This window comes from Ips typographus, linkage group LG11 (genome assembly GCF_016097725.1).
Source record: "Ips typographus isolate SLU linkage group LG11, UJ_Ityp_2.0, whole genome shotgun sequence".
NCBI lineage: Eukaryota > Metazoa > Arthropoda > Insecta > Coleoptera > Curculionidae > Ips > Ips typographus.
Genome location: NC_138432.1, coordinates 8,006,050 through 8,031,048, shown reverse-complemented (window position 1 = coordinate 8,031,048; position 24,999 = coordinate 8,006,050). Strand labels below are relative to the sequence as shown.

General features: G+C 36.7%; 2 protein-coding genes across 4 annotated transcripts in view; both read right to left on the bottom strand.

Annotated features, from left to right (window-relative positions):
• Nucleotides 1–24,999, bottom strand: part of LOC145736105 (venom carboxylesterase-6-like) — a gene marked incomplete at its 5' end in the record, with an annotated part of 32,632 nt that overhangs the window by 2,261 nt on the left and 5,372 nt on the right. The window lies entirely within an intron of this gene.
• LOC145735605 (uncharacterized) lies at nucleotides 126–16,872 on the bottom strand. Of its 3 annotated transcripts, XM_081989587.1 has the most exons (24): nucleotides 16,548–16,871; nucleotides 15,326–15,530; nucleotides 14,181–15,263; nucleotides 9,774–9,950; nucleotides 8,628–9,720; nucleotides 7,777–8,123; nucleotides 7,477–7,722; nucleotides 7,001–7,417; nucleotides 6,766–6,952; nucleotides 6,540–6,705; nucleotides 6,332–6,477; nucleotides 6,017–6,221; nucleotides 5,762–5,962; nucleotides 5,491–5,702; nucleotides 5,205–5,437; nucleotides 4,996–5,149; nucleotides 4,694–4,941; nucleotides 4,408–4,639; nucleotides 4,176–4,355; nucleotides 3,749–4,112; nucleotides 3,451–3,699; nucleotides 3,200–3,398; nucleotides 1,278–1,496; nucleotides 126–1,211 (listed from the first exon to the last, which is right to left on the bottom strand). In XM_081989587.1, the coding sequence occupies exons 2-24, from the start codon at nucleotides 15,527–15,529 to the stop codon at nucleotides 1,071–1,073; spliced, it is 6,903 nt and encodes a 2,300-aa protein (XP_081845713.1). In that variant the 5' UTR covers nucleotide 15,530; nucleotides 16,548–16,871; the 3' UTR covers nucleotides 126–1,070. The 3 variants fall into 3 exon arrangements, with proteins under 3 accessions (XP_081845713.1, XP_081845711.1, XP_081845714.1); XM_081989585.1 differs by having other exon boundaries at nucleotides 6,766–7,417; XM_081989588.1 differs by lacking the exons at nucleotides 126–1,211; nucleotides 1,278–1,496 and adding an exon at nucleotides 1,505–1,530 and having other exon boundaries at nucleotides 3,148–3,398; nucleotides 6,766–7,417; nucleotides 16,548–16,872.

Sequence of the window (24,999 nt, the reverse complement as noted above, 5' to 3'; positions counted from 1 at the left end):
TGCTGATTAAACATTGTGAACGGGGCTGGTTTAGATTAAATTGGGTTATCATCTTTCAGGTCACTGGAAACTAAAATATATTTTTTCACTGAAAATACCGTCTGGACGTAAATAAAACTCGAATATAAAAAATATAACAATTTAATTTGAATTGTGATATAAACATTAAATGTTATCATAATAATATTACAGAAGTAATGTGGCAATACGCTAACCTTAATCCTAAAACAGGCAAGATCGATTCAAAAATAAACATTGCGAAATTATACAAAAAAGAAGGAAAATAAATACAATTGAGTGTAAAAAGTATACTTTATGTACACTGGGAGTTAGTGCTAAACGTAACATGTTTACAATAAATAGCAAACGACAATTAAAATTAGTAAAATGTGTAAAATAGAAAGTTTTGTACCGTTTTCTTTTTCTAAAATATTATCATAAAGATAACAGTTTCGTGGCCGATAAAAAAACAAAGTGGGTTTTGAGTTCCAAAACAGTAAAATTTGGAACTAAGACCATTTTATGTTGCGTTACAGAAATCATTGTAGTCTTATCGACCACCAAACCACGATAACAAGCCAGATAATGACAAAACCTAAACCAATTTTTACAAAATACAACAAACGCTTAGTATATACAAATAAATAATAAAATGCTTGAAAATTCTTCATTCAACAATACTGACTAGCCGTTTAAACTGGAGCATTTCACGACCGCGCTGCTATAATTAGCACAAACAATCTCAACTTTACCGCGATTGTTACAAAGCTCCCACTTACCTTTTTAAGCTTTGCTGACGCCAATAAACAAATATAATATAAACAATCAAAATATCTCTGTACCTAATATCCGCCATTCGCTTCGACTCCCTCAACATTAACAACGGGCATAAAAATACTTTTTTTAATCTTTAAGTATATCAGCGTTAGTTAATAAGCAATATCACCCATAATCCATTTCTTGTGTATTTGTAACATGAGATTATTTCCAGTCTTTGAGTGGAAATCAATCTAATGTTGTACAATTTTATCTACAAATTCTAGTTTAATTAACATAAAAGGCCATTATTATCATTGTTTGAGAGCGTCCTGTTTTTTACGTCTACGGCCGCCCTCAAGCAAATACGAAACGTCTACCACTTGTTTCGTAGGTACTTTACTAAGGAGATTCAGTAGAATTTTGTTCAGTCTCGCTTTCTGTAAAGCTGGAGTCTGTATAATAACAAAAACAAAGTTAATTACAAAATAATTGCTGAGTAATCAAAATGTAGAACTTACTTTTGCAATTGGACCCAGAGTCGATTGCACTTGCGTTCCCGAGCTAGTTGTAGTCGGCTCTTTGGCGGTGGGTTTCTCTTTATCCTTATCCATTTTCCGCCTGCCAACGCCGCCATTTTTTAGCAGCGATTGGTCTACTTCGTGCGGACAGTAAGTCCTGGTGATTTTGAGCCGAGTTTCAAAACGATCGAAAGCAAAGCTTTTAGTGCAAATCGGAAACTGCAGCACAGAAAATGTTCTTTTTAAACATCTGCTTATAGTTTTTCAACTAAGCTAAATGTACAGAGTGGGCTAATAAACAGTAGCTATATAACAAACGGGTGTTCCTCAGAAACAGAAAAAGATAGTAAATGTGGCCACGAGAATTTGGTAAAAATTATTTTTAGCTTTCTAAATCTACCACTAAAGAGCTTTTAGCTTTCTATTATTTATTCCTTAATTATTACGAACGTTTTCTGAACTATTGGTAGTTAAACACTAGTAATGTAAGAATTCTTGGTCACGTCACCTATATTTTACAATTTTTTCCTCGAAAAGCCGAATTTTGCACATTTTTTAAGTTGAATTTATATTTTTATGGTCACGTGACCTGACATGTATTGTACGATTCAAACTTTTCCCACTGTCAAATTTTCATTTAAATAATTTTTACAACTTAAATTATTTTTTTATGGTCACGTGACTGTGTTTTTGACCAGTCCCACTTTGCCTTTACAATGTTGCCAGCTCAAAAATTGGATTTTTTCTTCACGTATCGTATATTTTACTGTTTCAGCTTTTCCAATTGCCTAAATTAGATTTAGCGAATTTCTTCAGTTCAAACTACATGTTTATGGTCATGTGATTGTTTTTAACTGTAGTGTCACTTTGCCTGTACAGAGGTGCCAGCTCAAAAATTACCATTTATTGGTTGAGTGTTTTACAATAATTTTTGCCTTCATAACCGCTTAAATCGGATTTTGAACATTTTTGTAATTCAGGCTACCTTTTTGTGGTCACGTGACTGTTGTCACTTGGCCCCATCACGTAGCATGTATTTTATCATTACAACTTTTACTAATGTCTAAATCGAATTTTGTAAATTTTCACAGCTCAAACTACTTTTTTTATGGTCACGTGACTCACTCACTTTGCCTTTACAATGTTGCCAGCTATATTTTGATATTCAAAACATCAAAATAACTTAAAACTGCCATTGGTGTTGCATTTTTATATTTTGTCAATTTTGTATAATATAAGACTAGAATATTATATAGAGGATTGGGTGGGTTTCCAAATGGATTCTTCAGATGATGATAATTTCGATTTTGCTTTGACCAAACTGAATTGATCAATACGCATGCGTCTAACTGTCGGTTCTGGCTCTTGAGATGGAATCGTTCAAGTAATAATTTCAGTCTCTCTAACTCAGGTTGGGACGACAAACTGTCGATAATCATTGGTTCTAAATCAGCATTTTGTAGCTGGTTGGAACAGTTTTTTAGACATGCGCATGCCTTTCAGCAATATTACTAGATATTACTCTCGGTTGGAACGAACCTTTTATGAAATAGGTAATAGAAAACAGTACCAATAAATTTGATGCACCAATGCAACACTTACAGAATAAGAAATGATTTTGCCGAAAAAGACAAAGTCTCTATGATTAGCCATTCTCTAAATTGCAAAAAGCAAAGTTTTTTTTCCTGAAAAACAGCCGCTTGCACCGCTTATTAGCCCACCCTGTACTTTTGAAAATAGACATTATAAACAATCGATGCATTTTGCAAACATTATAACAAAACTACAGTATTAGCAAAATATTTCTAAGGTAAGAAAATCCAAAGATTGTATTTATTCTATATTGCAATATTACAATAATAACTAAAACTTGGGATTCTAATATGACTGATGTAATTGACATAAAGAAAAAGATTACTTACCTTGCTTTTCGAAACTTTACTAAACATTTTGGCCCCTTTATCAACTCGATTCTCGCAAATGTAGACGTGTTCTTCCTTAGCATCAACCGGTCGTCCTTTACAGAACGTGTTAATATCCATCACCCAACAATGCTCCATTATCAGCTCTACAGGAACAGCCTCGTAGAGAGGCACCCTCATCACTTCATTATGGAAAAACCTGCGCCGACATTAATCACCTTTTGGTATCAAACATCATGACAAAAACATACTTTCTAGTCGGTTCGTGAAATGTTTCGTGTGGTCTTAAATAGTGATGTCCGTAAGCGAATCTTTTTCCCGTATCCTTATCCTTCCAAAGCCGTTCTATCCGGAATATGTCTAGTTCGGAATAGTCGATTTTTCCGATGGTTTCGTAGGTGTGTTTTTTGTCAGTGCCAGGAATTGGGATATCACGCAAAACGTACACTGTATCGCCTTGACGCAGTTGCAAGTCACCCCGCATTAATGTCATGTAGTACCTAAAAACCCACACTTTGCAGATTTTGAGTGGATTATAAAAAATATTACCTGTGACCGTGTTCAGTGAAATCATCCATAGGAATTTCATAATCCACCGGTCGAGGCATGCAAACTTCACAGTGATAACTAGCAACTGAAGCCTCAACTTTAACGCATTCAATATGCTGCCAAACCATGCAACGTTCGCACTGTATCATCAATCCTTCATCTCTAGGAATACCGCAAATGCACCTAATAATGTCTTCCTCGTCCTCAGTTTTCTTTTTATTTTTAACAAAAGTGGTAGGTGGTTTTGAACCCAAAACGCTCTGGAATTGAGCCAGTTTTTTCTGTTTTATGTCGGTGTAACACTTTTTGAGTTTAATGGTGACAATTCCTATGTCGGTGGTGCGACCGTAAAATTTAGAGAAACCTGTAGAAACGATTTATATTTCACTGACAGTTTTAAAAAAGTACTTTTATAATATTTATTTACCTGCAAATAGCTTGGACATATCTTCATCAAAAGCTTCTGGAGTTTTATAAACGCCGGTGGCCACATTTTGCTCGATCGTAGCCAAATCTATGGGGTCTTGAACGCGCTGATAAAATTCGGGCACCTTTCGTTTAGCCGGTAATTGCTGCAGTTGGCTGCTTAACAGTTCGTCTTTCTCTCCTATAAAACGCCCAGAGTAATGATAAACTCAGCAAAAAAGTACAACTGTTACCTTTAAGCTGATTAATCTCCGTCAAAATGTCCTTCAACACAGCTGCCAGTTTAATTGTTTTGTTCAACTGAGGATCTTCTTCAGCTTGAGCGGTTTTACGAGTTTTCATGTTCCTAGGTTTTTGGAGTGCGTTGAGCTGGCTCATAAACGCACTAGTATCGGTCGGTGTTGCCGTTTGTTGAGGTGATGGGTTTGAAGTAATGCTTTGAGATCGGTCACGGACTTTACGCACCTAATTACAATATTAAATACAGTATAAGAAATCATCTAGTGTTTCTAGTATCACCTTGGTAAGGTTTCTAAGCAAAAAGCAGTGATGCTCCAAGATAAAACATTTCTGCTGATGGCTCATCGGTTTCACTTGAATTTGCGGGACTATGGGTTGTTGAAGGGGTACGTTGGTGGTTGAAGTGCTGCAGTCTTTGGAGACGGTCGGTTTCTTTTTGGCCTCGGTTTTGCGGGGACGACCGACCCTGCCTGCCACTTTAGGCACTGTGGATTCGGGTAATTGTCGTATCCTTTGAGTCTTTCCTCCTAAATTTTAGGTATAGTTATTTGAACTAAATTTGAAGTGAAATAGACACGAACCTATAACGCCTCTACACTGTTCGCTCCCGCATTTACATGGTTGGCCTTCGGCGGGGTTAAACAAAGAAAAGTTGTAGTCGTACGACAGTTCTTCAAAAGGTCGGATGTCTCTTAGAGCAAACAGTGCCATTCTGAATTGGCCATTGACACTCCACTGGAATTCAATTAAAATGTTATGAATGACAAAAAACAATAAACAAATCGCTTACCTTCTGCATTTCACAATTCGGTTGACACGAATGATTGACAAATCGTCCATAACTGCCCATTCGGTGGCCGTCGATCACCAAACCGCTTTCCAAATGCAAACAGTAATGATGAGTATCGTTCACATAAATGCTGTTCATCCGCTCTTTAAACTCCTGATCCGACACCACTTCCCCAACGTACTCCAAGATGAATTCGCCCTGTTTAATTGGCTCCTTCGTCCTAACTCCCCAACCTAACCATCACTGTTAACATCACAATAACTGAACTATAACCTGGAATGCTGACCTTTATCTTCAGTCATAAATTTCTCTATGCCAGACGCCCAGTCGTGCTTTTGAATCTTTTGGTTCAGACATCGATGCGACGGTGGACATTCGGCATATACCAATCGATTGATACAATCATCTCCGCAATTCGAAGATGCTTTACAGTTGCAAGATTGAGGTTCACAGGCTCCTCCATTAGACTTGACGTTGTAGATGTTTGTACGAATTTTTCTTTAAGGAATATTTAAAATATGTAAAACTGAAATATCAAGCAGATTGGCTAATTTTACTTGTAATTCCAAGATGGAACTGAATCTCTTCCAGGTAACTGGGAGTGCGTGTGCTGCCACCATAGATCATAAGGCAATTGAAAATCCATTTTCCGACTTCGCAAATACTTTCCACAATGAGAAGGAGGCGGCAATAAACCGAAGGGGTGCTCCTCTGCATTGTACACCAAATTTCTAACCGATTTCGAGCTGTCTTGCCGGCTGTAAGTGCATTTTTATGTTCGCGCTTGCTCAAAATATACCAAGATTACTCACTTGTTCTCCTTGTAGTAATCTGAAAACAATCCGGCAACCAAATACTTTTTACGCCAACGCGGAACTTTTTTGGTATTTTTCTTTGAGAGTTCATCACTGGAAACGCTAGTGCTATCTCGTAATCGGTTTTCTAATGGTTCGATGCTGCTAGCTGGAGAATTTTCACGTCTTCTTCTTTTCGGGTATGAGTTTGTAGATTCTGTAGCTAAGAGTTTAAAATTCACTAAAGTGTCTAAATTATTTAGATACTTAACATGAAGAGTAATACCAAACTGACCACCAGTTTAGTTAACTTTGAAATATTACGACACTAACCTGGAATAGCTTTGAAATCAAGACTCCTCTTCCTTTTTTTTTGGTCCAACCTAGACCGCAATCGTTCTATCGAAGATTCCAACAACGACAAAGTTTCATTATCTCCCACTTCCGATCTGGTTCTAGAAGCCACACTTTCGCTACGACTGAACAGAACACACTCAATTTTTAAACCAATCAAATTTAACCGTTTCGAAATCTCACATACCTGCTGCAACCATCTGGTTCGAAATCAATCCGTTCGTGTAAAGGCAAACTCTCACATTCACTAATAGCATCGTCAGAAGGCGGTAGATTTTCCGAGTTGATAGTGGTCAAGTCCTGCATCGAATTGTTCGTGCTGCTACGTTCCAAAAACTCTTTAACTTCTTCACCTAAATAGTTTAAAATTCTTCTAAATAAGAACAATTTAACATAATAGGTCACACACACACCTTCCTTGGGTACCCTATCACAGATCAGGCTGTTAAGCCCTTCGTCCACGCTGACGTTAGTAGCTTCATTAAGAACAATTTTCTTCTTTTTCTTCTTCACCGTCGGAAAGCCGGTTCGGTTAATCGGTCGTCTTTTGCGTACTTTCTTCTTGGTACTTTCCGGCGAAACTGGTACCGTTTTCGGCACCTGTAAACGCGATTTTACATCCAGGCAGTCACCACGACGAAGTCTTACTTCCAAAACTGTCGTCGTGGTTTCGTTTTTTATTTTTGGCTCCTCTTCTTTCCGGTCAGCGTCCTTGTCGCTCCGTTCTGGAGATTTCTCGTTGTTCAACAAGGTGCGCTTTATCTTCAGTTCGTTAATGTACGATTGCACAGTTACGCCAGAATTTGCTTTATCACAATCCTCTTCCACGCTGACGCAGGTCGCTTCTTGTTTGATTTCTGGCACTTCCGGAGTTTCGACCGCTACCACATCACCTTCAGCACTTAGATTTTCCAATCTGTGACGTTTCTTGGGTGTGGTCGGTACAGCCCTATTTTCCGGTGAAGTTTCTTCAGTTTTTGGAAGTTTTTTGTCGGAGAACTTAGTGATACACGCTTCGATAGATTCGTCAATGTGTGAACTTGATTCGCTCTCCGTTTTCTCGCACTGTTAGTCAAATTAGTCGATAACCTTTAAGAGGAACTCACATCAATTAAAACACTTACCTTTACATCATATACGTTGTTATTTAATTGACTCTTGGGGGCAGGAGTGTGACATTTGGCTTGCACTTTGTTCTCTTTTTCAACCGTTTTGTCTTTCTTTTCATGTTTAGGCTTCTCTTCGTCTATTTTTACCGCTTCAACAACCTGGGCTTTTTCTGCTTCCGCTTTGTGTCCCTCAACATTGTTGCTCATCAAATGATAATGCCGTTTTTTCAACGGTAAACGTTGCTCATTTGAATTTGTAACCTAAACATAACATTTTTTAGTTAAAACTCAACTACAACCCCAAAAATAACTAACCTTCATCGTTGTGCTGACGCTCTGTTTCTTTTTCTTCTTTTCCATGTAGTCAGTGTTCCGACGTTTCTTGCTGACCTTTTTAAGAGTTTTTAAAATTTGTTCCGGCACTACTTTGGGCTGTTTCGCAGTGATCACGCAATACTTAACAAAATCACCGATTAGCTTCTCAATTTCCTGGTTGATTTTCGGGTCAGAACACACGACAGGTTTCAAAATTTTGAATTTGCGTTTCTTGTGCTTGTGCTTATGTTTTGAGTGTAAAATTTTTGGTACTTTCAATGTGATGCTTTTGGTGCTCAGCGGTTTGGTATTGCTGACCGATTGCATTCTTTTCCTATTTGATTTTCCTGCAATTGCATATCAAAAAAAATTATATTATTTAGTAATTTAATCTGGAATATAGGCAACAATAAATGAGTAATCTTGCTTGTACGCGCAGCATCTGCTGGGACATTAATATTCTATACACTTACACATGATACTCCATCCAATAATTGTCAATTTATATTGTAATTATTAATTTTGCCACAAAGGATCATTAAATAACTGCATATAAATGAGATATCAGTAATTACAGTCCTAGTTCCTAGCACACAAACGCGTACAAATAATAAAACAGATTAATGAAGTGTTGAAGAAACACCAACATTTTTCTTTGTTTATTTGTTGTAAACAGTGGATTGAGTTCCACACTGTACCTAGCAATAAAAAAAGTAGGCACAGAGTTGTTTAAATCGTTGGTTTTACCATTTACTGATACACTATTTTAAATGATTTGATGCAAAATATCCCTATTTTTCATTTATCCGTCATTTCTAGCAAACAAATAATAATTATTGTAAGACACTTACCCTTTATGACTGATAATGAAGCTCTCTGAGCTGTCGTTTTTGTGGTTTCTACACTTTCATTCTTATTCTTTGGAGGCCTTCCAGGTCGTCGAACATTCGGAGGTCTACCCACTTTACGTCTAGGAGGATACAACACTCTATCTCCTTTTCCGTACAACAACCTATCAAACTGATTCGAAGTCACTGGGATCCTACTAACACTGGACTCTTTAGCATTATCAGCGAATTTACTTGACGGTTTTTCCTTTGAGGAATTCCTGCTGGATGTTTGCTCTTTAATGGTAGTTTTGACTGCATTATTAACTTTTTCTTGCACTGTTCTGCGTCTGGACGACGTCGAGTTTTCTTGTGAGGAGTTTCTACTTTGCGATTCTAGCTTTCTGGTTCTACGAGACTGACGTTCTTCTCGATCTTGTGACACACTTTTGGTTTGTTTTTCCAGTGACTGAATGCGTTCAGAGTGGCGTTGCTCCCTGGATTTCCCTGTCGTTTTCTTCAAGTCGTCTCTGTTTTGTGGCAGCTGCCTCAAACGAAGATTGGGAGAGATAGAGGGCTCAGGACTTGATGAATGGTCAGGGCTGTTTTGAATACCGGAGTCTGGGCTCACATTAGGAGCCCCACAAAAATCTTGGATACTTTTATCTGCCTTTAAAACTCTCAAGTTTTCTTCATTTCTCAATTGTCTTTCTCTGGTTACCCGTTTAGGTCTACCTCTGCCTCTCTTTACTCCACTCACTTCAATTGTTAAAAGTCCTTTAGAGTCATTTTGATGTTTATCGTCAGAGTTTTTGCTACTTCCAACCAGAGTATTGGTCTGACAGCTTCCAGCACTGCCAGAACTAGTATTTAATGACTTTGAGGGACTTAAACTGTCGTTTACTGAAGACGCCGCAGTATCACCCTGCGGGCTCAACAATGGATTATTAGGCACAAACTGCTGCAGCAAACTATTGGCAAACAAAGTTTGTGGATTGGGCAACTGATGACTTTCTCCATCACTAGAAGACTCTGTGGTTCTTTGTATCAGGTTGTTGATAGCCTGCTGGGGGAGTTCCATGTCGGATCCCGACAAATCTCCGGTTTCCGGCGAGTCCTTAAAAAACCAACACTGCAACTAAATTGGTTTTTAAAAAACCGCAAACTTACCTTGTGATTTTGGTCAAAATCGTTAAAGTCGTTGCACTCGCTTTGATCGGGCAAAATTGCTGCCAAATCTTCCTGGCGGATTTCTTGGAGGCTGCACGAAGCCGGAAGTAAATCGTCTGAGGAATCTGTGTCGGAGCTTGAGTAGGTTGAGCTTCGAGACAATGGGAGTGATGCCATCTGTAATCAAAATATTGTCATAAATCCCTACTCAGAAAATTAATATGGCCTGTCAAGTTATAAATAAGTAGTAATGGATGATCGTAATGCAGGGCAATCCATATGGAAAACGAAACTAAGAAGAAATTGCGTAAATTGTTTCTAAGTTCTCGCAAATTTAACTGACAATTTTTGTGACTATTTACTTAAAGTATTAGGGACATATAAATGATGCAATACAAAAAAGCAGTAATATTAGTAGTTTTCATTCTAATTTTTGCTGTTTCCATATTAGATATCTATCTTATTCTCGGAATAAGGTTTTAAGGTATTAATTATTGGGTGTTTCATTAAAAGCAAACACAACGTTAACAAAAATCATCTTACCACAATCTGGTTATTACTTTCAAGTAATGAAACCTTACAACAGAAGCCTTACTAAATTTCTTCATGTTACAAATGGGCTAACTAATAAACCTTAAAGACGTAATGACTAAATTTAAAGCGTAAAAAAGCACAACTGATGAATTATCAGAAGCTACCACAACTATATCAACAAACCTTATCTAAAATAACGGTTAAAACTTTCAAGTCCCCTATGATAGTATGATCCCAACTGCTTTGCAGCGACATATCTTACACAATTCACTGACACACCGTGAAAACGCCAAAATGCACAATAATTTAGGATGCACCCTATTCCAAGTAAATTAAACGCGGGAAAACCCCCTTCAAAGCTAAAAAATGGTATTTCCGGTCGATAATTTGCTAGTCCCTAATTACAGGACACAAACCCCTTCACTGTGTTTAACAAATTGATAATTTAAAACGCGTGTTTGATTTTTTTGCAAAAGAAACTAAGCACACCGAATTTGTTGTCGTCACAACAGATAAGCGTGGATGTTTGATGGCGTTACGTCATTGGAAATGCGCAAGGGCACACTAAACGGAAGGGAGAAGGGGCGCCCTACGGGACGCCCGACCGACAAAATTCGGATTGTGGGTCCTAAAAAAAGGGTGAAGCGTTTGAGGCCAGTTTGCGCCAGTGGTAATCAAGTTACACTGTCGTTATTCTATCGTTTTGTTAGAAATTGTTACTAGAAATTATTTAGCGTAACAACAAAGAAAAACGAGCATCGACTTAACCACTGGGGGAAGCAACTTGCTCATTTATTATTTTTGGCGGCATATTCAGAGAAGCATAACCACATGTGTATTACATGTGAAAATGAGAATTATCAAAGAAACAAATATTCCCAACTAAACACACCAAATTGTTTCCAAAAAATACACCTTAAAAAAGAACAGGGTCGATCCTCATAAACGACCGGTTGCCCTACTTGATTTACGACGCTTTATGTTTCGGAGGCCAGGTGTGACCATTTCATTATGCAAAGATAGATAAAAGGCATCAAGGAGAACTTTAAAAGCGTGACCGATTGGGATTTTGTAGTACTCTGAGAAAAGCAAAAAAGGGCTTGCCACTTACCTAAAAAAAAAACCAGGATTGCAAAGGAAAAACAACACAGTCTGCTTTTATTCCATCGACTAAAAAATGAAGCAGTCTTTTAGTGAATATAAAGTGGCAACTGCAACATCTGGCAGAAATTTGTGTATAAAAATGAACAAGTGTGTTAAATAAAACAAATTATTTGCTGTGATGGTGTGGTAATGGCTTAGTATATTTTCTGACAAAATAAAATGTAATAAACCAACTAGAATATAAAAAAATGAAGTCAATACACTTGAAAACTCAACCAACAAGGGGTATTGGCCGAGTATTATGTAAAGCAAAAAACGAGTCCTCTTTCGGCGTTCCGGAGTGATCAAATTATTTACAAGCCCGGAGGCCAAAACGAGATTCCCTATCACTTCAACGACTTGGGAAAAACGTACACCAAGATTAACTGATAGATTAGCTCCATTATTGAAAAGAATAGTAGTAACCTTGTAGCAAATCAATGACCCGTTCTAACATTAAAAGAATCGGTTAAAAAAGCTTTGGCAATAGCAAATGTTCAACAAGAAGGTGAATAAACGAGGAATTTTTGAGCGAAATTACAATTTTCTTTTCGTCCCCATTAACTGAATATTGTAGTTGTAATTTCTGTAAAATTATTATTACATACCTATAATAAGGCAACAATAAGTTCATACACACATGCAATTATTTCTGGCATTTAAGTAGCAGTTTTTAAAAAAACCAAGCATGATCTAATATAATATGAACGTGTTGTTGTTCATGCGCCAGCTAAAATCGTTGCATTTATTTTATTGCAAATAATTTATGTTGGACTTGCTTTCGACTGAAAATACCATTCATTATTGAGATCGACAAAGTGGTAGCTTATTGGCATATTGCGAAATACTCGCGAGATTTCCTTTCTCATTGAAATCGATGACAAAGGTTGTTTACCTCGACATACACGAGGGCCAATCCAACCCAGAACAAAAAAAAAACGAACAATTAACGTATGAACCAATGAACGACCTAAATCGATAAAGTGGAGCTGGAAATATTCGTTTTACTATCAGTTGAATGTAGCTAGAAGTTAACTTAATTTTTTAATGTACGAGTCTCCAATCTTTCACCTCAGTGCCAAAGTATTTCCGTATTAATAAAAAGTAAATGGTATTTGGCTAATTTAAGACTATTGACACCCGACCACCTGAACAAATTATTATTAATTCTACCAGTCATCGAGCATCAGGTAGAGGACCTGGCAAATGATTTAAGCATTCAATTAAAACATCGCGAACAAAGTAGTAATATCAGTGTTTAAAAAGCTACCCAATTGACCGAGACATCCATCTTGGCAGTGGCAGAAGCAACAGACCTGCTGACCTTGACTTCAACGAGAGATCAACCGACGGAATAAATTAATTCTGGTTACTTAAGGGACGCCGTTTTGTTTTTAGCGCTTTAAATGATACAGGTCGGGTTTCCTGTTTTTACATCGCATACTTTGATAAGTGGTTTTGACGCCCAACAAGGAGAAATATAGGCACCTTGCAATAAACGACGTTCTCTCCGTATCCTTCGTCCTCAAACTCATCTTGGGATCCTGCTCCGCTAGCTTGTGGTTCACTATCCTGAGATGCATAGTTCTTCACTAAATCACTGACGTATTCCCAGATACCCTGCTCGTAGCCACAACCCGAGCAATTCGAAACTAAGTCCTCGAAAAGTCTCACCATAGTTCACACCACTAGAGTTTTTATTATCCTGTTATCGCCATGCGATTTTTTGTGGCTAGGGCAAAGAACAACTAATAAGTGAACATAGTAACGTTTTGACCCTATAACAAGAAACGTGTCTAGTCGGTTCTCCCCTTTTTAAATATTATTCATGCCCAATGAATCACCTTTAGAAAACACCACCGGCTAAACTATCCCTCTTATTTGCGTGTTTACATTATACGAAAGAAGGCTGTTAATTCATTCACCACCTTCTTTTTAATGCGCCACTCTGTCACGCAATACTTCCAGACTATTTGTAAGTTGAAACGTTAAACCACAAATTATTGACCGGCTACACGAAAAACACTTTTGTTTGTGTCAAAGGTACGCGGTCAGTCACTAAATTTAACCACCATCCTCAATACAATCTGGGACACTTGAGTGATTTTACAACATACCGCTATAATAGACATATCATCCGCGCGTCTCACTTAACACCAAGTCGCGGATCGGACCGCCCAACGAAACAAACGACTAACGCACACCAACAAACAAATGAATGCCGGCATGGTTAACCGGATTTACATTAAATAATTATGTACTAACTACTCTCTCGGCAATCCGTTGGGTTGATTCGCTTCAAGGACGGCTCCACTGGCTATTTTTAACATGAAACTGATGTTTTGCGATAACGGCCGGGAATTTTCGCCAATTTGCTAAAACTACGTAAATATAGACAATACGAAAATAAAATCGGTCCAAGAAACAAACATGACTAACGTGACAGCCTCAGACGAATTTATACAAAAACTGGCGCCTTTTTCAACTACTTATAAGATTGTTCCCAACATCCATCATAAATTTAATTGCCCTCTTATTAATCATTCTCATTATTCATGTTGTAATTTGGGTTTGCTCACACATCTTTCCTATTTGTCAAGTTTCTTTAGTTAAGTAAAAAAAAAAAATCTATCCAACTGTTTCATAATATTTAAAGCAAAACCTAAATTTCTCATAAAACAGTTAAAACCCGATCAAAACATTAATCAAAAAAAAAAAACATGAACTAACCTTTTTGGATTTTTTCCTTAACTTCATCTTCCTCTTAGCAGATTTCCCCTCCATCACCTTGCCTCCCTTAAGCTCAACCTCCTTAGCCAGCGTGTCCTCTCCCAACTTGTGGCTTCCAGCGCCACTTTCCTGGTCTTTACCCCTTGAATTTCCATTTAAATTGCTTGAACTGGAGTAACAACTATCTGACGTCTTGGAGTCTTTTGTTTCGGAATCTTTCACCTCCCTTAAATTTCGATGCTCTCTGTCTCTTGTACGAAGCTTCCCTATTACTTGACTATCTCTGTCTTTTCCTGAAGTGGTATAGGTGATGCTGTTACTGCTGCGCAGTTTGGGTAGCAGTAGCTGTTCTTTAGTTTGTTCCTTGGCTGTATTCGAATTGGTGATGAGATTACTTGTGTTGCTGGAGACTCTTTGTTTTACTTGTGATGTGTTGCTGTTTTTAGTGTTATCCAACTTAGAAAGCTGATATCTAGTTTTTTGTATTTCTATGTCTTTATTTACTGTCGTTTTCTCTTTTGAACTGCTGCTAATACTGCTGCTACTAGATGATAGTTTTACTTTCGATACTGAACCCTCTTTTTGTAGTGAAGGGCGACTTTTTATAGGCAAAGGAATTTGTTTAGGTTTTTCAGCTTCCTTGCTGTTTCTTGTAGATGCATCTGACTTAACAACTTTAGGTTTTGGAGGAATGGCAGTGTTTCTTTTAACTGCACTAACCACTGGTTTCTGGGAAGCTTTACTGTTACGTGTTTTGTCATCTGAATCGTCACTGTCATCACTAGAGTCACTTGAACAATTTGAACTACTACTGCTACTGCTCTTTCGCCGATCTTTCTTTTTAACCACGTTTTTAGACGAATTCTCCTCATTATTTCGTTTGTTTATTACATTTACGGGACTGCTGTTGCTTTTCCTCACTGATGTTAAAGTCAGACGCAATCCATTAGTTTGATTGTTTGTCACCGAAAACTCGGGCGTAGGAGAACTAGAGGATGAGTCTTGTGAACTTGATGAACTGTCACTGTCTGAGCTGTCACTGTGTGAACATGAGTCTTGTGATGCCTCACTACCATCAGAGTTCTGCAAAAAATCATCAGAGTTAACAACACTTAAATATAGAACAGTAAATTCAAAGAACTTACACTAGAATCTCCATCAGAGTCCTCACTCTCTGAGTCAGACTCAGCATTGTTCTGGGTAAGATTAGGGACAGCCGGTTCGGCACTAAGAGCGCCGATATCCACTGTGGAGGGCAATTCAGATTCTTCAGGTTCATCTTCAGGCTGGTGGACAACTGACGACCACCCTGTGAAAAGCTCAGTTGTGGCGCCATCATTACCTGCCATTCTAGAAAAAACAAAACACACAGTATTATGTATGTGCCTATTATACTATTCCTAAAACAGCAAGTGTTAACTGATTAGGTTAGGATCCAATTTTGCAGTATCCTGACACCTACATGAAATGAAGCATATACCTTTGAACTTTAGCTAACTTCTTACACATAATATAATACAAAGTTTATTCAAATTCTCAATAAGTTTACCTTGGTTGTTAACTAGACTGGACATTACTTATGGTAAAGCCTTCTCTGGATTTACCTTACCACAATGCTGGCTACTTGAAATGCTGTTAAATTTAATGTGAACCAAAAAGTGGTTATTGCAGGTTTCTAAATGGTACTTATGGACAAAAAACATACTCATGCTAAAGTGTACAGCAAATCACTCCTGTGAACCTTACTTTAACATGGTAAATAACACCTTAAAGCGAGTGTCATAATACAAACATCTTTTATTTAAAAAGCTAGGTAGAGCATCTAATTTATTATTCACAAAACATTAATAAATGAAAATAAGTTTTACCAACAAATTTTTAGGTTAAGTGATCTGACAGTGACTTCTATGTCAGTTTGGCAACAAGGCACATTTACATACAATTCTATTTATTTCAGATTTATTACCTAATTACTCTAAAGACCTGTGACTTACAACAAGCTAAATACGTAAATTCCACATTAAACCACACTGTACTTGATTGATGAGCAACTATACTGATAAGTTTTTCAGTTATTTGCTATTTTATAAGTGGTTCCTATTGCATTGTTGATGCATTGATAGCAAATTTCTGTCAAATCTCATGAAATTTTCTGTATATTGTTATTAATCACTGGCATAATAAATTGCCTAGAATGGTGTTGTGAAAAATATTAACAGTGTTCTAGCAATAATTTTAAAATTGGCGCTAAAAGTATTAAAATGCATGCGCCATATTGCCAGTGAACTCTGCAAGATATTTATCAACTGTTTAGGTTCTTAATTTGGACAGTGCCCAAAATGTAACTAGGTTTAAAGGAGCACTAACCTGTCAGGGCAAATTTAACATGTTTGCCTTAAATTATCAGTTGAAAACGTAAACGAGACCGGGGTGAAAAAAGTCTATTTCCATTTTTATGTCACTACTATAAACAAAATGGCCTCCAGCTGATGCAGCACCACATTTTGGAGGGTTTCATCGGTTGCCAACGGCCATATCCAGCCCTGTACACAATCGAACAATAATCCAAGTCAATCACAATTCCTCGGAAACTTGTTACACTTCAATTAAATTCTTTATTTATTTATTTTTTTAATAATTCGAGAGTCGACAGTTGCGCAACGAAACGCCACCAACTGAAAACTAGATCTCTGGCGATGTTGCCAGTTGTACGCCAGAAGATCCCGGAACCGTGGCGTTTACTTGGGACAGTTTGGTAAAAAACGGTATAATTATTTTTTTGATTTAAAACACACAACTTACCAGCATGTTTTTGATTACAGTTCACTTATTAGGCATTGTTTTATGGTTTTCTAATCAATTCTTGGAGTAAAAAATAATGTCAAAACGTGACGCGCCCTCTGTGCATCTTGTCTTTTACCTGTTAAAGACGAAAAAGGACACAGTATCTTTGGGTCTTTACTCGACAGAGGGCAGCACAAGCAAAACTAGGAAACTCTATTTATTTCTAACATAAAACTCACAGTGATTTACATTTTAATTACAGCAGGATAAAGTAATACAACTTTTACACCAAAAAGAAACTGATTAGAATTAATTTATAATTGAAGACCAAAAGAAGCATTCGATAACATTCATTCACAAATTCTAGACTTTTGGTGAAGGAATTGTTTACATAGAGGCTTAAAAAAATACTATAACAGAAGTTTCTTAATGCTAAACTAAAAGTAATAATTTCAAATACTAGTTCTAGTTTCAAATGTATTTCAAGACAAATTTTTTATTTTTTAGAGGTAGTTTTTGGGTAGTTTTTAGTTTTAACCCAACCTACAGTTGTATAAATTCAACGTTTCTAAACAATAAAATAACGTTTTCTCTCCTACTAAAAATTCAAATTTTCCCTCATTTCTGAAAGTTTAAATTAAACGTTACACGTTTACAAGTATAACAAAATACGGGGAAGAAATATCATCCCTTTAACGTTCCAAATGATTCAAATGTTTTACCTTGCAATGTTTTTAAATTAAAATTTCCAGGAAATATATAAATCTTGTAGAGGTCCCGCGGACAAGATTTTCATCCCCCCGGTTTTATATTTTGATGCTGGGCGTTTTAGAATTTAATTATTCCAGGATACACGCTGATAGAACAGTTTCGTGTAACGGGTTTAAGCCCTTTAAGCCCTGTGTCCTAATGAGGATTCATGAATTTTATATTGTAACGATTCTCTTCGTAGAAGTGGAGTGCTATATTCGGTTCAGTTGCAGATAAATCAAAGTGTAATATGTCATCATTTCACCCTCTAATACATAAAAAAAGACAGTCGTATAATCTCGACTTTAGACAGTTTTCGTACCTCCTCCTTTTGTCCTTACAAATTGGCATGAGTTATGATCTGCGACAAGTTAATGCTGCTCCATAACACTCCCTACTCACATTTCTCTTGCCCGTTTTTGCCATCCTCAGGGAGTCTCTAATATTTCATTTTTTGTGTCAATATATACACGAGAAGAAAAGGTATCTCAATTATTATCAGTCAAATTGTGGAGTTTATTTGTGTATTTCGGTTTAATTTAGAAAAAAGTTGAGTGTGAGGCTGTGGAAAGCAGATAGGGCTAATTTTATTATTCAAATAAGCCCCACTGGGAATGGAAAATTTTTATTCCCTCTGGATACACCGTTGTTACACAGTGGTGAACGTGCTGACGTCTAAAATGCGGAAACGTAATGTGAATAAGAGAAACCAGAGACCATAAATCAGCATAAATTAAATTATTAACTTCATTATAATTCATAAAAGAAACATATCACAAGACAATTTATGCGACTCTATAAACATCTTTAATGGTGAAAACCAGAATGGTGTCTTTTTACACCTGAACCGCAAAATGCAACTAAATCCTTCAATCAGTTCGGCTTCTAACGATGGTCAGCAATTACTAATTGGTCCAGATATCAAATCCAGACAAGCTTTCCCAATTACTCCAGACTCTCCGTAAATTGCTTATCGCTTTCTCGTTGATTCCAGAAACGCTCCGGCTTATTTCCACGAACTGATTTCGGTTATAATTCCCCGCAAAGTTTAGTTTCACAGTCTGGCGAAAGTTTATCAATATGGCGACAACTGGATTTGGGGGTTGGCGTTCAAACTGTTTGTAATGCATGTATATAAGACTGATGATTTGGATATATTCTAGTTGGATGACTGTTCACACTTTCTAAATTTATATTCAGAGGCATATTTAGTTTAAAATTGCAGCAAAAAGCTCATGTGACCCTAGAAATCGTCAAGTGTGATGATAAACAATGAAAGTATGAGAATATGGTGTTTTATAACATGATCAGTATATCATCATCTTATCAGCTTAATATGTAAGAGCAAAACAAACAATAGTACAAGAGTTATCACAGTAGAGCCATTTGTGGTCGAAATGTCGTTCAAGGATAGTAAAAAGAAACAAATCCTTATATAATAACTTCATAGACTATTTCCAAAAGTAAAAAGTGACTTAAAAACTTGCTTAAATCTTCTTCTACCAGAGTCTTCTACCAGTGTCTTAAACCTCCCCATAAGTGTTTTAAATTGCCAGAAGCCTCTAAGAACATTTTGATAGTTCCATAGACCTCTAAATGCTATTGAAAACTTTTTAACATGTGTCAGAACCCTCTACAAGTGTTCTAAATATTCTAATAATTAATTAATTGTTAACAAGTATATTTTTCATTCTCTCACTTTTTTAAAAAATTCAAAGTGTTTTCTAATATGTTTTACAAACTCAGCATCTGTCATCTATAAATCAAGGAACATAAAAAAATACAATACAAAACAAAAGCTTTACCATAAAAAAGAACCAGAGATTTACATTAATAAATTTGCGAGATTCATACCGGAAAACAACCGTAGACACGAAAAACGCAAAAAAAAAGATACACGCGCTTTTCCATTCGAAACATAATATCACTAATGAGTTTGCCGACAGAAGCTGTTTTTGAAAAACTCAAAACAAACAATCTGTTTGCAGAAATTTAAAGAAAATTGGCCAATTAATTAATTTGTCATGGAAAAAAGGAACTGGATACAGAGGAAGCCGCCCCGGGCGCTTTTATTGTTTTCCGGAAAAACTCTCCCGGATAAAAAGTTTCCGAACAAAAGATCATTGTGTAGCTACATCGGCTGGATGAAAACCTGGATTAGAGGAATCGGGAAAGTTGCGAAACTGGAAAACTAGATTAGCGATAGGTAATTAAATATTTGAATTAAAATGCGAAGTGCTTTGTTTGAATTCGCGATTTCAAGTCGTTTAGTACTAAAACCATTTCTCCTAGAGGTCTGGAATTACAACCATTTAAACGAAAACGTGGATTCCATTATGCTAATTAGCATGTTGTTATGAAACTACTTGGGTAATTAATTACTTCAGCTTGAAGCAGCAAGACTTTTAATAAACTGGAAGTGCAGTATGAGAGTCGTAAATAAATACCCTTAAGGTCTTTTAAAATCCACCATTCCACTTCCTAAATAAGAGCTATAAACTGTCACATTGGAAGAATTACGTCGATATACAAGTGAAAGATAGCTTTTACTTCTCGATTCGAAATACATAGTAAAATAAAACCTTGCTTCGAGATATATATGGAAGACCATTTTATATGCTAAGCGACGTAGAGATATTTTGGAGCCGTTTGAACTATTTGTTAAAGAGTATATGGAGCGTGCTAAAGTTAATGGTTAAAGTTCACGCTATTAAATAACGTTCAGTCGACGGACAATATTGTTGCTGAAGTGTAATGGCTAAACCAGTCATTACTATCTCTAAAATCTTTTTTTTTTTTGTTATTTCTATTCATTATACCCTTGTGACATAATATACTATAAAAACGTACTATGTAGCGAGTTCGAAATGTGTTTCTCAACAAAAGTGTGTAAAAGAACTCCAGCTGGGATCGTTTGTAACCCAATGTCGACCTAAAGAGCGTCCATCTTTCAGGGTTATGTGTGTGGAACGTAATACAAGAAGTCCATTCAAGGGGGCCACCCACTACATAAAATCTTGCACCGTTTGGCCTTTTAACAAAGCTGCAGCTTCGGGGCCGCACAGTTGCAAACGTCAGGGTGCAGCTTCGAATAAATTGTCCCAGGGTGGCGAGAATGTGGCCACCGAAATGGGACCAGGACCACGGAAATACGACTGAGACGAACTTGGCTGAAATTTCGTTCATTGAATGGAATTTATTCTCTTTATTTATTCCATTTTGGCCCATTAGTTTTCATGGCGCGGCGCCGCTTTATTAGTATGTATAACAGAGTGTTTGTTAAGACAATTTATGCCTAGAAGTATGTTTCAGTTTGATTTCCACGATAAATTGTCTGCATGCCAATAAAAAATATTATTAGACCCCCAAGGGTGGATCTAAATGAGTTCAGAAATCAATAAGGATTGTCTTCAAGTTTTAGATCTAAATCTCCTTAAAAATTGATTTTTTTGTATAATTACGCAAACATATTAAATTCTTCTTCATGAAAGTGAAGCTAAAGTCCAGACCGTGTGTTTCCAAACCTTTATATTAAGGTGGAATTGGATTTAGAGGGAGAAGACAGTAACTTTGACTAAATTTGCAAGCTAAAAACCACTAAACTGTTAATGAGTCAAAACAGTCAAATTTACAGTCAAAAAATTCAAATATTTAAACATAGGTCGGAGGCTCTCCGTGTAAGAGCAGGGGTCTATACTCGGACCCATATTATTCATCTTGTATGTAAATGAACTACCTTCCCATCTCTCAAATCTGACATCGGTTCAATATGCAGATGACACAACCCTTCTTGACCATCATTGTAACACTGCTCAGCTCCACGTGGTAGCTGCCGCCACTCTTAGGAAACTAAACACCTATTTTGCTGACATCAATCTATGCCTCAACCTCGAAAAAACAGAAACTGCCATATTCTCCTAGATGAAGGTAAATCCTTCAAATTTTTAGGAGTAATCCTTGACAGCAGGTTGACCTGGAAACACCACATCACCCAATTGAGAAAAAGCCTCTCTCAAATGCCTCTCACACCACTCCAATAGAAGTCTCCCTCACAGCATACATGGGTCTTTTCCAGCCCAAACTATCATATGGCCTATTATTCTGGGCAAATTCGACAGACTGGCAAAAGGTCTTACTGTTACAAAAAAAAGCCATAAGAATTATGGGCAAACTAGAGTCATTGGACAGCTGCAGAGCCTCTTTTCAAGATTTCCGAATCCTAACCTTACCAGTGTTTGGCACATGTGAAATCCACAATATCAGAATTTGCAACAGTAAACAGCAGACATCATTATACCACAAGACACGGTGAAAACTTATTAACACAAAGACACAGACTTACCTTAACCGACAAGAGCTACATCAATAACAGCATCAAACTGTACAACTCCCTGCCCAATGAACTAAAAACTTTGCCCTATGCTACATTTAAAACAAAAATAAAACAATTACTTTTAGATCTGTGTTCTTACTCCTTAGATGAATTTTATATTAGCAATAGTTACACCATATAGGTAATGTTATAGTTATGCTCTATATTGTGTAATTTGTAAAATATATGTACCTTTGACAATGCTAAACACTGCGACGCTGTGTACTTGAACAAGTAAAGCATTTATTATTATTATTATAAATATGTAATTTTTATTCCAGTTAAAGTGAGTAAGTTATTGCCACTTTTTCTGAATTAAATAAAAGCCGTCAAAAACAAATTCGCAACAAAAAGTCATATAAAAACCCGATGAATGGACACTAGAACGACCGCACGTGTCCGAGACAAAGATTTATTATTTAAGAGTGTCCCATCAAAAAAAAAATGTCCAGAGAATCGACAGAGGGTGGCCAAAGCCGAAACAAAAGAAGACGGATATTTTGTCTGGGTTAAATTTGGGTCAAATAAGGGCGTGTAACTAGTTTTTAATTAAATCCCAATTCAATTAAATGGCACTTCGTGATTTGGACGTGCGGGAAAATAAAAATGCCGCAATTTTCCAGTTTTAAACATGAAAGTTGAGCAAAACTCGCCAGCTTTTAGTTTAATTTAAAAGTTGTGGGGGCATCTTATAATATACATCACTCTGACGGGTGGCTGAAGCTCTGAAGCAGACGGAAACTTTGCTTGTTTACATTATTTATGAAACTTCTTTGCTGAACTCTGAACAACTTTGTTATCTATTTTACTTGCAGCCTGCACTTCATATTTCATCTATGGTTGCTTTCAGGTTTTTAATGAAGAAAAAACACGTCCTCTCGTTATTTTCTTTCGCGGTCAAGAAAGCAAATACACACTGACCCTACAGTAAAAAAAAGGGAAGAAAACATGGTCAGACAGAAAATAAAACCAAATAATCTTGTTAACTCAATCCCGAGGGAAAGTCGAACTTTTTTAACAAGGCCGACCGGTCAATCGGGCTTTGAAATATTACTGATTCCATGGCAGCCTTTTATTTCAATCAGGGAGCAGAAAATTCACGAAGGATTCGTGTTTTTCGTTCGATTTATCTCTGCATTGTCTGTTTGAATAGTTCCTGGATCGGATGCAGTCCCAGATTGCAGTTGAAGCCTTTTTATCCGGTCCGCTATTTGCCTTTATTCGGTTGTAGACTTATTGTTTAAAACAACACCGAGTTTCGTTTTCTTTTCAAATTTTCAATTCGTTACAACACTAGCATGACGAGACAAAACCGAGGAAAGCTTTTGTTCTCGAATTTCAAATTAATATAATTTTTTCTCCAACCGGAAAGTTCTCAGACAAGGCGGATGTTTCAAATTAGAATGATTTCAGTTAGGAAATGAAAAAACCCCCAACAAACAAAAGGGTCGCTAATAGCGCCCTTGTTGACGTGTTTATCTCCGATGATAAAGTTTTCAAAATGGCACCGAGATTTCCAATTTGTATGGTAATTTTTTTAACGAATCACTTTTTTGTATTAAAATTTTCCTAACAACCGTTTTATTTTTAGTCGGTTAATTTAAGCACCTCCGCATGTTAATTTTCCAAGAACACGTGAAAAACTAAATTAAGCCCTAATTATTATTAAAGAGCGGACAAACGCGGTACAGAATAAACGGGAAAAAATAATTAGTGTGATCTCGTCTAAGGGGGGCACACCTTTATTTAACGAGGCTGCGAAACCGGGGTTAAATTAATGAAGAAGAATATTCAATGCTCCAAATTAATGGTCTGTACAGACCCGTAATAGCTACATTATTACGTACACAACTATTACCGTTAACGCCGTACAAATTTGTGATTTATCGATTTAGTTTAGATGCCAGTCGATGGATCAATTTTGTTTTTCTGGCCTAATCCAGTATAGTAATTTGTTAATGCTTGGACATTCATTGTATTTATATAGAGTAATTCAATATTGACCACTCTATAATTTGGTTGAGACGAGGTTGAGAATTCCGTCTCAACAGCCATATGCCAGAAGCTTCTGGCATATTTTGAAAGGTTCTCAGCAATATTCCGAGGTTTTTGGGGATTTCAGAATTCTGAACACCTCTGGCAATTTTAAAAATGCCTTAGATCGTTCAGAACTATTTTAGAAACTTCTGGCACATTTTGAAAGGTTTTCATTCATATTCATAGGTTTTTGGTATTTTCAGACCGGGACCAAAAGGTCCCTTCAGGACCTTTTCGGAAGCTTCTGGCATATTTTGAAAAGCTGTAGATCGTTCAGGACATTTTTAGTAATTTCTAACACCTTTTGAAAAGTTCTCAATATTCAGAGGCTTTTGGTATTTTCAGAATGCTTCTGACAATTTTAGAAAAGCCCTAGATCGATCAGGACCTTTTCAGAAGCTTCTGGCACATTTTGAAAGGTTCTCAGTAATATTCAGAGATTTTTAGCATTTTGAAAATTACTTTATAGCTCTCTGGCAATTTTTCAGAAGCCGTAGATTGTTCAGGACATTTTTAGAAGCTTCTGGCATATTTTGGAAGGTTCTCAGTAATATTACGAGGTTTCTGGCAATTTCAGAATGATTCTGAACACCTCTGGCAATTTTAAAAATGACGTAGATCGTTCAGAACTATTTTAGAAACTTCTGCCACATTTTGAAAGGTTTTCACTAATATTCAGAGATTTTTGGCATTTTCAAAAGGACTCTATAGCTCTCTGGCAATTTTTGAAAAGCTGTAGATTGTTCAGGATTTTTTCAGAATGATTCTGGCAATTTTAGAAAATCCGTAGATCGTTCAGGACCTTTTTAGAAGCTTCTGGTACATTTTGAAAGGTTTTCACTAATATTCAGAGATTTTTAGCATTTTCAAAATGAT